This window comes from Pseudophryne corroboree, chromosome 1 (genome assembly GCF_028390025.1).
Source record: "Pseudophryne corroboree isolate aPseCor3 chromosome 1, aPseCor3.hap2, whole genome shotgun sequence".
Classification (NCBI taxonomy): Eukaryota; Metazoa; Chordata; class Amphibia; order Anura; family Myobatrachidae; genus Pseudophryne; species Pseudophryne corroboree.
In genome coordinates, this window is record NC_086444.1 from 201869254 (window position 1) to 201887663 (window position 18410).

At 45.3% G+C, this 18410-nt stretch overlaps 1 protein-coding gene across 4 annotated transcripts in view; it reads left to right on the top strand.

Annotated features, from left to right (window-relative positions):
- SLF1 (SMC5-SMC6 complex localization factor 1) overlaps window positions 1–18410 on the top strand; it is a 382477-nt gene that overhangs the window by 318520 nt on the left and 45547 nt on the right. For all 4 annotated transcript variants that reach the window (XM_063964017.1, XM_063964013.1, XM_063964015.1 and 1 more), the window contains exons 13-14: window positions 1031–1176; window positions 10775–10947. In XM_063964017.1, the coding sequence (XP_063820087.1) occupies window positions 1031–1176; window positions 10775–10947 (319 nt within the window). The remainder of the gene's footprint in view (window positions 1–1030; window positions 1177–10774; window positions 10948–18410) is intronic.

Sequence of the window (18410 nt, forward strand, 5' to 3'; positions counted from 1 at the left end):
CGGATTTGAAAAATGGCAGTTAGGAGCTGACTGGCTGGTGCGTTATCACCTTCCACTTATCACTGGTTAATCACTGCTTTATCCCTTCTCCAGACTGGATACGTCTGCCCCTTTATGTAGTAGAGAGACTTTTGAACACTCCTCTGAGCTCAGTTTGTGTTGTAAAGTATCCCCCCTGTCTCATGCTGAGAGTCTGTGAGGCTCTGAGTGTGACATGCTTGCCTACCCTCCGGAGGGATCTTGAAAAAAAGATAATGATTTTTAGTAGGGTTACTAAGATTAACAGTGCATATGTTAAAGGTACTTTAAGTCACTATTTAGAAACTAAAGTGGGATTGCTACTTTAACTTTATATGTGGGATTTATGTGCTTTTAGACTAAGTTGTAATCACAGTACAGAACAGGAGAGCCTTTCACATTAGTACTGAGGTAATATCTTGTTTTTAAGACAGTGCCCTAATTCTCTTTACCCATTAGCTGTCAATGGTGAATGGGACATCCCTTACATGCATCCCAAAATTTCACGTCAGTTACAATTGAGGGGTTTCGATAAACTATACTGCTCACTGTAATCAGTGGGTGTACTTGTAGTTTGACAGTGAGAAACTCACTGCAGCGTTATGGGGTCATGTGCTCTCATGTGCTGTGCCGTCACACCATGCTATTGTACGTAGAGGGAAAGCACTGCAAATTCCAGACGTTGATGAGGCAGTTTCATAACATCAATCTCCCCATTCCTGACTCAGAATAAAACTTGGCAGCAGCTTTGTTTTTGATGGGAAAATAACTATTTTGTGCAAGGGTGCTTCTGTTTAGTTGTTGATGCTCATTTAAGCTGTTGCTACTGTGCATTCTAGCCTTGGGTTATAAAGAAAGTAATGAGAATTTCTGCAACTGTCCTATGGAAAAAAGTAAGAATTTTATGGGCACTGTACAGTACAAAAAAATTACAGATATTGAAGTCAGACTGTGATGTGATGAGAAGGGGTTAATTATTGTAACTTTTTTAATAAATTTACTTATGTTGCAGAATTTTCAATGGAAGAGAAAAAACATTTTGTTTCTTCTATTGCCTCTAATTGGCTTCAGATGTTGGTCGCAGAGGTGATTTTTAAGAACCTTTACATTGAAAACAATGTAAAATTGTCTTCTGACCCATTATCTTTACAGAAACTGGTAAGTACAGTTTTTTTGGTTTTTTTCCACCTAACTCTAGTCTTATAACGACTTTGGGGTATATTCAATAAGAGTCGGATCCATTCCGACATGCAGTTGTCGGAATGGATCCGACAACCCCTATTCAATGAACGGCCAAATCCGACTGTCGGATTTGGCTGTACACAGGGTCCCGTCCTGCCTCTGCTGTCAGCGGATGCGCTGACAGCAGCGGCCAGGGATGCAGATGGCGGCGGGCGTGAGTGGGACGGCGGCGGGGGTAAGATGGGTGGCGGGGGGAGCAGAGATCGACGGCCAGCGGGAGGAGCTGGCTGCTGGGGGACATGTCTAGGGCGGAGGAAGGAGGCGCTGCAGGGAGAGAGGTGCCTGGCCGTGGGATGGCCAGGCACCTCTCTCCCTGCAGCGCCTCCCCCGCCGCCACAGACATGTCCCCCCGCAGCCAGCTTCCCACGCCAGCCGTCGATTTCACCCGCTTGTCTCCTCACCTCAATCCGACTTGTTTTCAAATCGGATTGAGTTTGTCGGAAAGGGGGCCAAAATCTGTCAGATTTGGTCCCATTTCCGACAGAAGCACATGGATCGGCAGCTATTCCGCCGATCCACGTGTTTTCCGACAAGTCGGGAATTCCCGACTTGTCGGAAAAAATCAGCCACTATTTTATAGGTCGGAACCCCTTCCGACCTATTTCTGTCGGAAGCTGCCGTCTTTCCGACAAGACAGCAGCTTCCGACAGTTATTGAATACACCCCTTTGTAGGGAAGAAGAATCTAAACCTAAAAACAAACATTGATTTCTAAAACTTTGTTCGTAGCGAAGGTAATCTAGCCAGATTTTCCAGCAGCTCCAAGGCAATAGCTGATTATTAGTACTATGCAATGTCTAATGGAAAATTAAAAGATGTTTCTCTAACGTCCTAGTGGATGCTGGGGACTCCGAAAGGACCATGGGGAATAGCGGCTCCGCAGGAGACTGGGCACAAAAGTAAAAAGCTTTAGGACTACCTGGTGTGCACTGGCTCCTCCCCCTATGACCCTCCTCCAAGCCTCAGTTAGATTTTTGTGCCCGAACGAGACGGGTGCAGGCTAAGGGGCTCTCCTGAGCTGCTTAGTGTAAAAGTTTAAAGTAGGTTTTTTATTTTCAGTGAGACCTGCTGGCAACAGGCTCACTGCACCGAGGGACTAAGAGGAGAAGAAGCGAACTCACCTGCGTGCAGAGTGGATTGGGCTTCTTAGGCTACTGGACATTAGCTCCAGAGGGACGATCACAGGCCCAGCCATGGATGGGTCCCAGAGCCGCGCCGCCGTCCCCCTTACAGAGCCAGAAGACGGAAGAGGTCCGGAAAATCGGCGGCAGAAGACGTCCTGTCTTCAATAAGGTAGCGCACAGCACTGCAGCTGTGCGCCATTGCTCTCAGCACACTTCACACTCCGGTCACTGAGGGTGCAGGGCGCTGGGGGGGGGCGCCCTGAGACGCAATAAAAACACCTTTTTGGCAAAAAATACATCACATATAGCTCCTGGGCTATATGGATGTATTTAACCCCTGCCTATTTTTACATAAAAAAGCGGGAGAAAGGCCGCCGAAAAAGGGGCGGAGCCTATCTCCTCAGCACACTGGCGCCATTTTTTTCCTCACAGCTCCGTTGGAGGAAGGTTCCCTGACTCTCCCCTGCAGTCCTGCACTACAGAAACAGGGTAAAACAAGAGGGGGGGGGGCACTAAATTGGCATATAAATATATACAGCAGCTATATTAGGGAAAAACACTTATATAAGGTTATCCCTATATATATATAGCGCTCTGGTGTGTGCTGGCAAATCTCCCTCTGTCTCCCCAAAGGGCTAGTGGGGTCCTGTCCTCTATCAGAGCATTCCCTGTGTGTGTGCTGTGTGTCGGTACGTTGTGTCGACATGTATGAGGAGGAAAATGGTGTGGAGGCGGAGCAATTGCCTGTGTTAGTGATGTCACCCCCTAGGGAGTCGACACCTGACTGGATGGTCTTATGGAAAGAATTACGTGATAGTGTCAGCACTTTACAAAAGACTGTTGACGACATGAGACAGCCGGCAAATCAGTTAATACCTGTACAGGCGTCTCAAACACCGTCAGGGGCTCTAAAGCGCCCGTTACCTCAGGTCGATACAGACACGGACACTGACTCCAGTGTCGACGGTGAGGAAACAAACGTATTTTCCAGTAGAGCCACACGTTACATGATCACGGCAATGAAGGAGGTTTTGAACATTTCTGATACTACAAGTACCACAAAAAAGGGTATTATGTGGGGTGTGAAAAAACTACCCGTAGTTTTTCCCGAATCAGATGAATTAAATGAGGTGTGTGATGAAGCGTGGGTTTTCCCCGATAAAAAACTGCTAATTTCTAAAAAGTTATTGGCATTATACCCTTTCCCGCCAGAGGTTAGGGCGCGTTGGGAAACACCCCCTAGCGTAGATAAGGCGCTCACACGCAAAACAAGTGGCGTTACCGCCCCTGATACGGCCGCCCTCAAGGAACCAGCTGATAGGAAGCTGGACAATATCCTTAAAAGTATATACACACATACTGGTATTATACTGCGACCAGCAATCGCCTCAGCCTGGATGTGCAGTGCTGGGGTGGCTTGGTCGGATTCCCTGACTGAAAATATTGATACCCTGGACAGGGACAATATATTATTGACTATAGAGCATTTAAAGGATGCATTTCTATATATGCGAGATGCACAGAGGGATATTTGCACTCTGGCATCAAGAGTAAGTGCGATGTCCATTTCTGCCAGAAGAGGATTATGGACGCGACAGTGGTCAGGGGATGCGGATTCCAAACGGCATATGGAAGTATTGCCGTATAAAGGGGAGGAGTTATTTGGGGGCGGTCTATCGGACCTGGTGGCAACGGCTGGAAAATCCACCTTTTTACCCCAAGTCACCTCGCAGCAGAAAAAGATACCGTCTTTTCAGGCTCAGTCCTTTCGTCCCCATAAGGGCAAGCGGGCAAAAGGCCTCTCATATCTGCCCCGGAGCAGAGGAAGGGGAAAAAGACTGCAGCAGACAGCCTCTTCCCACGAACAGAAGCCCTCCCCCGCTTCTGCCAAGTCCTCAGCATGACGCTGGGGCCTTACAAGCGGACTCAGGCACGGTGGGGGCCCGTCTCAAGAATTTCAGCGCACAGTGGGCTCACTCGCAAGTGGACCCCTGGATCCTGCAGGTAGTATCTCAGGGGTACAAATTGGAATTCGAGACGTCTCCCCCTCGCCGGTTCCTGAAGTCTGCTTTACCAACGTCTCCCCCCGACAGGGAGGCGGTATTGGAAGCCATTCACAAGCTGTATTCCCAGCAGGTGATAATCAAGGTACCCCTCCTACAACAGGGAAAGGGGTATTATTCCACGCTGTTTGTGGTACCGAAGCCGGACGGCTCGGTGAGACCCATTTTAAATCTGAAATCCTTGAACACTTACATAAAAAGGTTCAAGTTCAAGATGGAGTCACTCAGAGCAGTGATAGCGAACCTGGAAGAAGGGGACTATATGGTGTCTCTGGACATCAAGGATGCTTACCTCCATGTCCCAATTTGCCCTTCTCACCAAGGGTACCTCAGGTTTGTGGTACAGAACTGTCACTATCAGTTTCAGACGCTGCCGTTTGGATTGTCCACGGCACCCCGGGTCTTTACCAAGGTAATGGCCGAAATGATGATTCTTCTTCGAAGAAAAGGCGTCTTAATTATCCCTTACTTGGACGATCTCCTGATAAGGGCAAGGTCCAGAGAACAGTTAGAGGTCGGAGTAGCACTATCTCAAGTAGTACTACGACAGCACGGATGGATTCTAAATATTCCAAAATCGCCGCTGATTCCGACGACACGTCTGCTGTTCCTAGGGATGATTCTGGACACAGTACAGAAAAAGGTGTTTCTCCCGGAGGAGAAAGCCAGGGAGTTATCCGACCTAGTCAGGAACCTCCTAAAACCAGGCCAAGTGTCAGTACATCAATGCACAAGGGTCCTGGGAAAGATGGTGGCTTCTTACGAAGCGATTCCATTCGGCAGATTCCACGCAAGAACTTTTCAGTGGGATCTGCTGGACAAATGGTCCGGATCGCATCTTCAAATGCATCAGCGGATAACCCTGTCTCCAAGGACAAGGGTGTTTCTCCTGTGGTGGTTACAGAGTGCTCATCTCCTAGAGGGCCGCAGATTCGGCATTCAGGATTGGGTCCTGGTGACCACGGATGCCAGCCTGAGAGGCTGGGGAGCAGTCACACAGGGAAGAAATTTCCAGGGCTTGTGGTCAAGCATGGAAACGTCACTTCACATAAATATCCTGGAACTAAGGGCCATTTACAATGCCCTAAGTCAGGCAAGACCTCTGCTTCAGGGTCAGCCGGTGTTGATCCAGTCAGACAACATCACGGCAGTCGCCCACGTAAACAGACAGGGCGGCACAAGAAGCAGGAGGGCAATGATGGAAGTGGCAAGGATTCTTCGCTGGGCGGAGAATCATGTGATAGCACTGTCAGCAGTGTTCATTCCGGGAGTGGACAACTGGGAAGCAGACTTCCTCAGCAGACACGATCTTCACCCGGGGGAGTGGGGACTTCACCCAGAAGTCTTCCACATGATTGTGAACCGTTGGGAAAAACCAAAGGTGGACATGATGGCGTCCCGCCTCAACAAAAAACTGGACAGATATTGCGCCAGGTCAAGGGACCCTCAGGCAATAGCTGTGGACGCTCTGGTAACACCGTGGGTGTACCAGTCAGTGTATGTGTTCCCTCCTCTTCCTCTCATACCAAAAGTACTGAGAATCATAAGAAGGAGAGGAGTAAAGACTATACTCGTGGCTCCGGATTGGCCAAGAAGGACTTGGTACCCGGAAATTCAAGAGATGCTCACGGAAGTCCCGTGGCCTCTACCTCTAAGAAAGGACCTGCTCCAGCAGGGACCATGTCTGTTCCAAGACTTACCGCGGCTGCGTTTGACGGCATGGCGGTTGAACGCCGGATCCTGAAGGAAAAAGGCATTCCGGATGAAGTCATCCCTACCCTGATCAAAGCCAGGAAGGATGTAACCGTACAACATTATCACCGTATTTGGCGTAAATATGTTGCGTGGTGCGAGGCCAGGAAGGCCCCTACAGAGGAATTTCAACTGGGTCGTTTCCTGCATTTCCTGCAAACAGGACTGTCTATGGGCCTCAAATTAGGGTCCATTAAGGTTCAAATTTCGGCCCTGTCAATATTCTTCCAAAAAGAACTGGCTTCTGTTCCTGAAGTTCAGACGTTTGTCAAGGGAGTACTGCATATACAGCCTCCTTTTGTGCCTCCAGTGGCACCTTGGGATCTCAATGTAGTTTTGGGATTCCTAAAATCACATTGGTTTGAACCACTCACCACTGTGGACTTAAAATATCTCACATGGAAAGTGGTAATGCTGTTAGCCCTGGCTTCAGCCAGGCGTGTCTCAGAATTGGCGGCTTTATCCTATAAAAGCCCTTACCTAATTTTTCATACGGACAGGGCAGAATTGAGGACTCGTCCTCAGTTTCTCCCTAAGGTGGTTTCAGCTTTTCACTTAAACCAGTCTATTGTAGTGCCTGCGGCTACTAGGGACTTGGAGGATTCCAAGTTGCTGGACGTAGTCAGGGCCCTGAAAATATATGTTTCCAGGACGGCTGGAGTCAGAAAATCTGATTCGCTGTTTATCCTGTATGCACCCAACAAGCTGGGTGCTCCTGCTTCTAAGCAGACGATTGCTCGTTGGATTTGTAGTACAATTCAGCTTGCACATTCTGTGGCAGGCCTGCCACAGCCAAAATCTGTAAAAGCCCATTCCACACGGAAAGTGGGCTCATCTTGGGCGGCTGCCCGAGGGGTCTCGGCTTTACAACTTTGCCGAGCAGCTACTTGGTCAGGGGCAAACACGTTTGCTAAATTCTACAAATTTGATACCCTGGCTGAGGAGGACCTGGAGTTCTCTCATGCGGTGCTGCAGAGTCATCCGCACTCTCCCGCCCGTTTGGGAGCTTTGGTATAATCCCCATGGTCCTTTCGGAGTCCCCAGCATCCACTAGGACGTTAGAGAAAATAAGAATTTACTTACCGATAATTCTATTTCTCATAGTCCGTAGTGGATGCTGGGCGCCCATCCCAAGTGCGGATTGTCTGCATTACTTGTACATAGTTATTGTTACAAAAATCGGGTTATTGTTGTTGTGAGCCATCTTTTCAGAGGCTCCTTCTGTTATCATGCTGTTAACTGGGTTCAGATCACAAGTTGTACGGTGTGATTGGTGTGGCTGGTATGAGTCTTACCCGGGATTCAAAATCCTTCCTTATTGTGTACGCTCGTCCGGGCACAGTATCCTAACTGAGGCTTGGAGGAGGATCATAGGGGGAGGAGCCAGTGCACACCAGGTAGTCCTAAAGCTTTTTACTTTTGTGCCCAGTCTCCTGCGGAGCCGCTATTCCCCATGGTCCTTTCGGAGTCCCCAGCATCCACTACGGACTATGAGAAATAGAATTATCGGTAAGTAAATTCAAAGAAACGTCTGTGTTTATTTTAAAGAATTTGGGGGTGCAAGAAAGGTCCAAGGATTTGTGATGTTTTGGGGTCCATATAACAGAAAATAATTGCTTGGTCAGAATAAAATAATTTACAATACGAGATTTGGTGTGAATACTTATGAACATATACTTATATTATTCACTGTCTGACCTCACTAGTTATATATCTTTCACAATGGTTTACATTTTCTAACATAACTCATCCATGCCAGAGAGTGATAATTAGAGCGTATTATTTAGTTATTCATCCCACCTGGCCCTGCCCCTACCCTTCACCCATACTACAATCTGTCAACGTGAATCCTTTCACAAAACACAGGTGGGTGACAGATTAGTAGATCTTCTCTTGCTTTTAAAAAAAAAAAAACAACCAAACGGCATTTACAGTACAGACATAGTCAAATTTGTTGGTACCCTTCCATGAAAAACAGAGAACCCATAGTTTTCAAATCAAGCATTGTTTATTCCATATGTAATAGAAGCTTTGCATTTGATTTTTGATTTAACTGATTATTTATAATAAAACAAATAAAAAGGACATGGATAAAAATGATGAGACCTCAACCTAATATATCATTGCACAGTCTTTAGAGTCCATCACTGCAATCAACCGATTTCTGTAGCTCTCACTTAGACTATGTAATGTACTTGTCAAGAGGTAGTTTGGCCCGCTCTTCCTTCACAAACTGCTCCTGCTGTCTCAGGTTTGATGGATGCCTTCTCCAGACTGCATGTTAGAGCTTTTTTCCATAAATGTTCAATAGGATTGAGGTCAGGGTTCATAGAAGGCCACTTCAGAATAGTTCAGTGTTTTGTTCCTATACTGTACATTCTTAGGTGTTTTTATCTGTGTGTTTTGGGTCATTATCCTGTTGGAGAACCCATGACCTGCGTTTGGGACGGGATACAGTTAAGTTCCAGTCAGACGGGATCCCAGTGGTCGAAATACCAATGCCAGTATCCCGAAGGACACCACAAGCCCGGCGGCTAGATACCGATGCCGCTCGCGGTTCCGTCGTCAAAATACGGTTAGCCGGAATCCCAGTACTGCCGCTGGGGAAGGGAGGTTAGGTTTAGGCATGAGAAGGGTGGTTAGGGTGCAGGGACGGGAAGGTTATGGTTAGATACCGAGGAGGAAGGGTTAGCTTTAGTCACTTAGAAGGGGAGGTTAGGGTTAAGCACTAAGCGGGGCGGGTTAGGTTTAGGCAACAGGGATGGAGAGTTAGGCACCACCGGGGAGGGTTAGGATTAGGCACCAACGGGGAGGGTTAGGTTTACAACTGATGTGCCTTTCCAAAATGCTCCAATTTTGATTATCTGTCCAAAGAGCATTCTCCAAGAAGCATTGTGCCAATATGCATTTTTCAAAAATTTTATTTTGGCTTTGTTATGTTTTTTCAAAAGTGGAGTCCATAAAGCCCACTGTCACTTAACAAGTGTTGAATGGTGCGATCAGACACTGACATACTTGACCTTGGAATTCAGCTTGTTTCTTTTAGAAAATTTTGATTGGTTTTCTACCATTCTTACTGTTATCTTATTTAATATGGGGTTGATTTTCCAATTGCAGCCTCATCCAGAGATATTGGCTACAGTCCCATGCACTTTTAACTTCTTAATAATATTTGCAACTGTAGTTATAGTAACATCAAACTACTTGAGGATGATCTTTTAACCTTTACCTTGAACATGCTTGTCTATAATTTTCTTCCTGATCTCTTTAGAAAACTCTATCCTTTGCATTCTCTGGTCCATGTTCAATGTGGTGCTCACGATGATACCAAACAGCAGAGCGACTACTTTTCTCCATTTATAGAGGCTACTTGACTCATCAGAAGATTGAAGTCATGCTAATTCAAGAAAGCAATTAGTTAAAAATATTATAAATACAGTATTTATTATCTTTCAGACGGTCCCAGCAAATCTGTCCAAGCCATTTTATAATATCTTTGGTGAATAAGCAATAATTGATCTCTTTTCACAGTTTCTATGCTTTATTCTATGCCACAGCAGAGGTATGCTGGTATGGATGAGACAGTAACTTTAAATGTCATCACTTTTCAGGAGGAATGAACCATTCTTGCACATCAGTGAGCTTTAAGGGTACCAACAGATTTGTCCATGTCTGTATGTTTAAAGTAGTGCACCCCCTTGTATAAAAGTGTCTAGTATTGTATATCACATGGCTCGGTTATACTGTAAAGTGTTGTACATCTGTGGTGCATTCTGCAAGCTATATGAAACTTGTTCCTACTGTTCATCTTAGTGAATAAAGGGATGCGAATCTACATCACCAATAGAGCCTTATTATTGGGACTCGACACAGCATTTACTAACAAAAGTAGTCCGTGCCAAGAAAAAAACCAGCAGCTTGTAATTAAGTTTCTCGTCTTTTGCCATTGTCTTGCTCAACATGTAACGCAGGGGATATTTTATACAAACAAACAACTGTTAGTTCATATTTTAGATACCGGTATATGGAGCATTTTTTTTTAACTGTCTTGCGCTATGTAGCGCAAATACGAAGCGATCACATGGTATGTTGTTTAGTAATATAGTACACAGAGCCCTTGACAAATCATCAAAATACATAGAATTTATTTACATTCTGACGCAAACCTAATTAACCATTCAAATGTATTTCTTAAGCAACTCTTTAAATGGGTCATTGGCTTTTTGCTAAAAATGAAAGGTGACAGATAAAGGATTCAGGCCGTAGGTAGCAATGAGTTCTTCTAGTGCCCTGTGTGTTGTCCTGACTCGTATTCCTTTGTACCATGAGACCATTATAGAGCTGTTTTCTGTAGTGAAACTCTCAGTACTCCCAGGCGTCCATTAAAGGGATGTTTCAGGTTTTCCATGATTGTAGCTGCAGATATAAATGCTAAATTATCGGCAAGTATACCTTCAGGCTTCTTTGATATGTATTACACTCCATATAGTGATTGAGTACTTTACATTCTAAAAACAATACATTTTCCTTTGGTTCTTCTTTTATTTTTGTCTCAAATCAATATTTCTGTCATCAGATCTACACATACATCCCAGCTATATGGAAAGCGGGAGCATGTGGCAAGGAGGAAGTCCAGAAACTCGGAGCAAAAAGGAAAATAGGGCAGCGGCCTAGCCTGGAGTCTCAAAGGGCTTTACTGATGCTAAATGGTGAAAATCAAAACCAAGGCGATGTGCTGCTTGATCTACCGTAAGTAATGCCTATAACATCACCATTTGTCTGCTTAGGGGGACAGCTCCTGACCTGACACATATCTTGAACTTGGCGTGACCTTTGTTGTTGTCTGGAAATGAATCTGACTGCCAGAGAGGCTTTCTGTGTTTAACCTACAACACGTCTGAGTGCTCTGTGATGAATTGCTCCGGAAGAGCCTGCAGACCTAGCCAGGACATACTGCAGTATGCACTTACAGCAGCGTACCCTGCTAATTATTACCTCTTCCCAGAAAATGCCACCTTCTCGACTAATTACAAATTAATATTTGTTAATCTTTAGATATATATCCTGTGCACATAGTCTATGGTCATTAAATTACGTTATTACATTGCACGTACATGGGAACCCACTATAATAGTGTCAAAGTCAGAAAAATGTCTCTATGCACGTTGCCATATTTGCACCGCACACTGGTCCGCGCTGCGCATGCGTACGCTCTCCCGTGAAGGCGCATACCCGCGATAGCGTGCACTCGCAGGCGCGGTATGCGTATTTACGGTAGAGTTTATGTAGTCGTAGCGTGCGACTCATTCGTTACAAATGTTCACAATTAATGTAGTTTGTAGATCATGGTCACCTTGATAGATTCTGAAAGTCTGGTTAAAATAGAAGGTCCCTGTTTAAAGGAATCCCTCTTTGTATTGTACGAAGGGTCTAACAGGAATCATACAGCAGTGTTTGGTACCCATCGGAAGAGTATTTAATTAGTAATATTCCGGTGTTGGTTTGGAGCGTATTAATCGCTCGTGCGAATAGTTATGGACATAAGAAGTTTACGTCCATTTCTATTATTTACACATACTCAGGTATGCGGCGGGAAACCCAGTTTCCCACCCACCTGAGCTGTTGGAAATCGTCACAGCCCACCTGTATGAATCACCCTATGACCTTTTGTTATGATGCAGGGCCGAATTCCTTCGGCCAATGGACAATGGGATTGTAGGACCAGGAGATTGCATTGTGTGTGGGGCATAAATAGGCAGGCCGACCACATCCAGCTCTCACTCTCTCATCAACGGTTATCTGCTGATAGCCGGGAGCTGGATATCGAGGCGCAGGCGATCATACCCTTTGTGCGTAAGTTTCTCTCCGTAATCATTGTCTTTCTGTGAGCCAATTTCTCTCTCTCTCTCTCTGTTCTGTTCTCTCATATCTCCCCTAGACTAGGCTAGTATTGTATTGTATTAGATAGTATTGTATTGTATTGCATTTAGGTCAGTGTAGTATTGTCTTTTTGTATTTATTGTTTAGTTCTGTGGTTAGGAAGTCTCTGTTATATTGTAGTGTATCATTTGTACTGTTATCCCCTTTTTCAAATATATTAGATATAATACAGTTAATAGGCTTTGGAACCTAAACCAGTATCTGTGTATTTTCTATAGTATTAAGTGTTCACTTGAGCGTCGGTGACGCTCAAGCAGCCTTGTAGTTAGTCAGGTTACACAAGGTTGCACTTACACCCTGTATTCACATTAAGGTATTCTGTGTATTTCATTGGTATAAGGTTTATACATAAAGGTATAGCGTTGTGAGCGTCTGCGCCGCTGGTGACCTCCTCGTGGTCTCGAGCGTATGCTACGCCATAGCGAATCATTACTCTAGTCATAACCAATAACGTGTCCTGTGATCACTGGGCCGTGAGCGAACGTGACGCTTGAGCGTCTCGCCTACGGCGGAGCGATCGTTACGCAAATAGCGTACCCTTACGGTACTTCTTAGGCAAACAGCGTACAGTGTTCTTAGACTTCATAAAGGGCTGTTTATACGACAAAAGTATTGAGAATTGTCAATTGGGGACTCGTCCTATCCTTCTCATATCTGCACTAGGTAGATCAGCAGACATTATCCCCCAGCAAAGGGTGGGAGGTTGTCTCCCAGTGCTGACGGGATAAGCGTCTGCTTCGCTTAGATAAAGAGTGCTGAAGGAATCCGGGAACCGGAAGTAAGAACAAAACGCTTGTGTCTTTAAAAAAACTGTTTTATTTCTCTTCTGTCTTGCGTATACACGCACGCATACATTTATCTGCATTTCTTTTTCAATTTCGTATATCACTATTCCTGTTTGCCAATTTTTATAGTTGATAGAAAGTGCTAAAAGAGATTTGCTGTTATTTCATAGTAGAGGTAATAGTTAAAGTATAGAACAACACACGATCTGCCTGGGAGATAAGGCAGTCAGTGTGGATTGCGGTAGATGATCAGGGATCATTTACATTGATAAAAGTATATATTGTGTTACGGTGGATCTTTGCATTGCGTACACGTGTCGCTAACAAAGACTAGCGTACGCAATCCAAAAGGCAGACGCACGCAGCGTACATTACGCAACGTAGCGTCTGGTTACGCCCACGTAGCTCGTCACGAAAAGTTGAATTAGCGCAAAGGCGATAAGTAACGCACAGCGGTAGATAACGCGAAGCGGTAAATAACGCAAATCTATTTTTGGGAAAAAAAAAAAAAAATCTAAAAATTTAGTTTAACAGATCCTGCTCCTAATTGGTAACACTGTTGGACTGAAGACAATTTCTGCGCAGAAATAGATATAGAAACAAAGTGTACATGTGTTGAGTGAGTGTGGTTTTGTATACATAAGTTTATACAACTTTAAGGTGGAACCAAAAGGAAAGCCGGGTACTCGTCAAGGGACATACGTGTAAGTGACATATACGGTGGCTAGGGAGGCATCCCTGGTTAAATAATATTTGAGCATTAGAGTATAGCGGACCATAAGGTAACAAGACCAGGAGGTCATAAGGTAACAAGACCAGGAGGTCGTAAGGTAAAAGGTCCGCTATAAAAGTCCAGTGGCACAACGCCTGGGGTGTTGGTGCAGAACCCATATAGGCCATACAAGCTCTTGCTGAAGGAATCGCGGCCGGAAACATCGATTCCATTGATCTTTCAGTACATAACAAGTAGTGCTTGTGTACTGAACGATTGGACCACACGTAATTGTGTGCAGTAGTTAGTAATCTGACCTAATACCATTAGAGTAAAGTGGTCACAAACGCTATTTGTACATTCTGACGTGATTTGTGTAATTTTTTATTTTTGGAAGGGAAGTTCGCTGGTCACTCAGGAACTATCTAACAACCCCAACTTTACTGGAAAGAGTAAGTGTCCTGCGGGTAACCCTCATATGTTCCAGTAAACTGAAGGTTCCATAGGGGCCCTGTATCGAGTACGCCAGCACCATATCGGTGTGATCAGGTCGTATTGGTCGAGGTGGGCGAGTGAGTGGGGTACTCGGTAAACCGCCACCGCCGGCCTACTGTGGAGTAATTTGGTTGTCTGAAAAGGCTTGCTGAAAACCTTGATACAGAGATCCAAGGAGGACTAAGCAACACCTGCAGACTATGGGGGCCAGTTGCTCAGGTAGGGGGCGATCAACTCTGGTTCAGGTTGATTCTGTGAACCGACCAGTTGGGTCGGCACGATATGTAATGTGTGAAAAATATGGAAGTCACACCGAATCTTTATGTGATGAATGGGAGAGAATGACTGTACAAGACAGGGACAAATTCCCAAGAATAGGTAGCTTTAGTCCAGAAGTGTTACAAAATTTAAGGAGGAGGATATGTCTCGTAAAATCAGCAAAGAGACGAATTCAACATCATGATTATTTACAGTTATGGCACCAGGAAGGTGAGATACAGAGAGGTTTGGCTCTGGCGGCAGGATCTGGGGCAGTCAGGAAGCTGATAGCCACAGCTCCTCCTCCACCATACATTGCAGGAGAGAAGTTGATTGCGGAGAGAAACGCACTGGGTTGTAAAACACAAACTCTTAGTAACCCTGTAAATGTTAATGATGTTAACCAAATAACTCATGCAAGTATTAACCCGTGCAAGATGTACCCTGTTTTGAACCTTCCTCAGGAGTGTGATCAAGAAGACGATTCAGCAACAATTTCAGCTCTCTCTCTTGCAGCCACCATAGCAGAGACCACAGTAGGCACAGCGACACCCACGAGATTAGTGAAAGCCCCTAGCGGAGGGATAGGTGAGGTCGTGTCAACGGGTAAGTACGGCACCATGCACTACACTGAAACAATTGTACCACAACAAGCTGTAGAATCTACACAGGAAGAGGCTGTTAGAATTGCTCCTGTAAGGGTAATAGCAGTTCCCAATGGAAAAACAGATGTGTCTGGAGCCACTCCCATAAGGAACATTGCCATGTACACTCCATTTTCCAGAATGGAATTAAGAACAATAGTGTCCGAATTTCCTGACCCCAGAAAGGACTTAGTTGCTAGCCAAAAATACATCAGGGATCTAGGTAACACTGTAGAACCCAACAACAAGGATTGGCAGATACTGCTAAGAGCTTGTTTACCTTCCAATGTTGACGCAACTCAATTTTTAGCTGACTGTGCATTGGATAAAGATGTACCGCTTACAGACGTGTACAACAAGGATAATGTAAAAAGGATAAATTTACAGCTAAAGGAGTATTTCCCTGCCGTTGTTAAATGGAATAAAATATTTTCCATTAAGCAAAAGGAGTCCGAAACGGCAACAGAATATTTTCACCGGGCACTATTAGAAATGGCAAAGTACACTGGTATAGAAGACATTAAGACCAACCCAAACCATCGAGAAGTAGCAGTATCTGTACTGATGGATGGTTTGAAAGAAACATTAAAAGCTAGGGTACAGACCACGCAACCATGCTGGCGAGGTCTGTCAGTGTCCACATTGAGAGAGGCTGCTATTGATCACGACAGAAATATCACTAGGCACAGGGAGTCGCAAAGTGATAAGTTGATGTCAGTAAGTATACAGGCGCTGACCACAAAGCAGCCTGCGTATGTACCACCGAATCCTGTGGGTAAGGCAAGTGTAATAACATGTTTTTCTTGTAACAGACCGGGACACTTTGCACGAGAATGTAGAACAAAGAATGTACAAAGATCTTTTCAACCCCCTAGACAACAACACAACACACGACAATGGGAGCAGGGTCCACAGAGGCGGAGTTTTGAGCCACATACAGGGGAAACAAAAAGATACCCCCCGAACAGAGGTTGGCATGCCTCTGGTAGTTCCCAGCTAACCCCCTCACAAGTAGTTGCTGCCAACGGGATTCAGGGAGGTCAGCATACCCAATAGGGGTGTGGCCATACCTGTAATCTGCACCCAGTTAAGTTGATTGCTAGTCTTGGAAGCGAACCAGAAATTGCAATCAATGTAGCTGGTAAAACTTTAAACTTTCTTGTAGACACAGGGGCGGCCAAGTCAGTGATAAATTCGACAGTGGGCATGAGAACCACTGGTAGGACAATTCCAGCCATGGGAGTAACAGGAGTAGTCCAGCACTACCCTGTTAGCAAACCAGCCGAGATTACAATAGGGCCTTTGCATACCAAGCATTCCTTTTTGCTGGCTGCATCGGCACCAACTAATCTCCTGGGTAGAGACTTACTATGTAAAATGGGTTGCGTCATTTATTGTACTCCTGAAGGTGTATTCTTGGACATCCCTGAGAATCACGCTCAGGAAGTACGAGACATGTTAGACTCCCCATCAAAATTAATGTCACATTCCATTATGACAAATAGGAATCCATCCCAAGTAGAAGAGATGACATCTCAGATACCAGAGTCACTTTGGACAAAAGATGGACAGGACACTGGATTAATGGCAAACGTAGCTCCAGTAGTTGTACAAGTAAAAGATGGTAGGATAGCTCCAAAAATCCCACAGTATCCTCTGAAGCCAGAGGTGGAGTTAGGAGTTTTTCCCGTAATAGAGCGCTTGCTACAACAGGGCATTCTAGTAAGAACGTCCAGCACAGCAAATAGTCCCATCTTCCCTGTTAAAAAGAGTGGGGGGAGGGGTTACAGGCTAGTGCAAGATCTAAGGGGGATTAACAAAATAGTTGAGAGTCAGTTCCCCGTAGTGCCTAATCCAGCTGTCATCCTAATGCAAATTCCTCCCACTGCCAAATTTTTCACTGTTATTGACCTCTGCTCCGCATTCTTTTCGGTACCTCTGCACCCTGACAGCCAATATTTGTTTGCATTCACATACAGAGGAGTCCAATACACGTGGACTCGGTTACCCCAAGGTTTCATAGATAGTCCAAGTATATTTTCTCAGGCTTTGCATGATTGTTTACAGTCTTTCCAACCGGAGAGTGGATCAGTGTTGATACAGTACGTAGATGATCTACTACTGTGTTCTGATTCATTGGAGGCATCCCTGAAGGATACGAAACAGCTCCTGTTTCATCTTTCAGACACAGGTCACAAGGTTTCCAAAGACAAGTTGCAATTATGCCAAGCTAAGGTAAAATATTTGGGACACTGTCTAACACAAGGACTGAGACACCTGACCGCTGATAGAATCCAAGCCATTAGAGACATGACACTGCCACAAACCCAACAACAGATCAGGACGTTTCTAGGAATGTGTGGGTATTGCCGTAATTGGATCCCAGGGTTTTCCATATTGGCGCTACCTTTGCAGGAAATGGTCTCCTCAAACAAACCTGATCGGATTTCGCATACAGACGAATCCGAAACAGCATTTGAGAGACTCAAACAGTGTCTAACGCAGGCACCAGCACTAGGTATGCCAGACTATGGGAAACCCTTTGAACTATACGGAACAGAAAGTGCTGGGTGCGCAGCAGGTGTACTAACACAAAAACACGGTGATGCCAGCAGGCCAGTTGCATATTACAGCGCTCAGCTAGATACGGTAGCGCGATCCCTCCCCACATGCTTGCGTAGCGTTGCGGCGATAGCATTGCTAGTGACAAAAAGCGAAGATGTCGTGCTAGGCCACAACCTCACAATCCATACACCGCATGCGGTATCTGCCTTATTGAATTCTGCCCAAACCAGACACGTCTCATCAGCAAGGTTTACGAGATGGGAATTGGCATTAATGGCCCCAGTAAACATCACCATAAGGAGATGCAGTGCATTAAACCCTGCAACATTTCTCCCAGGTGTGCCTGGTCAGACACAAAGGGTGGAAGGTGAGAGTGATGGGGAAGGAGGATTTAATGCAAAGGAAGATACACATGATTGTATGGAATATTTGACCCAAAATTTTACCGCAAGGCCTGACATCAGTGACAATCCACTGGAAGATGCAGAACTCACGTTCTACACGGACGGTAGTTGTCACAGACAGTCAGACTCGGGAGACTTGTGTACTGGATACGCAGTCGTAGATGACCAAGACACCATAGAAGCGGAACCGCTAGGCCCACCTCACTCAGCCCAGGTTGCTGAACTGGTCGCCCTAACCAGAGCATGTGAATTGGCTAAGGGTAAGTCTGCCAATATCTACACCGATTCCAGATACGCCTTCGGGGTAGTACATGATTTCGGAGCGCTATGGCGGCTCAGAAATTTCATGACGGCGGCTGGTACACCGATAGCGCATGCAGCTTATATAAAAAGGCTTCTAACAGCGATA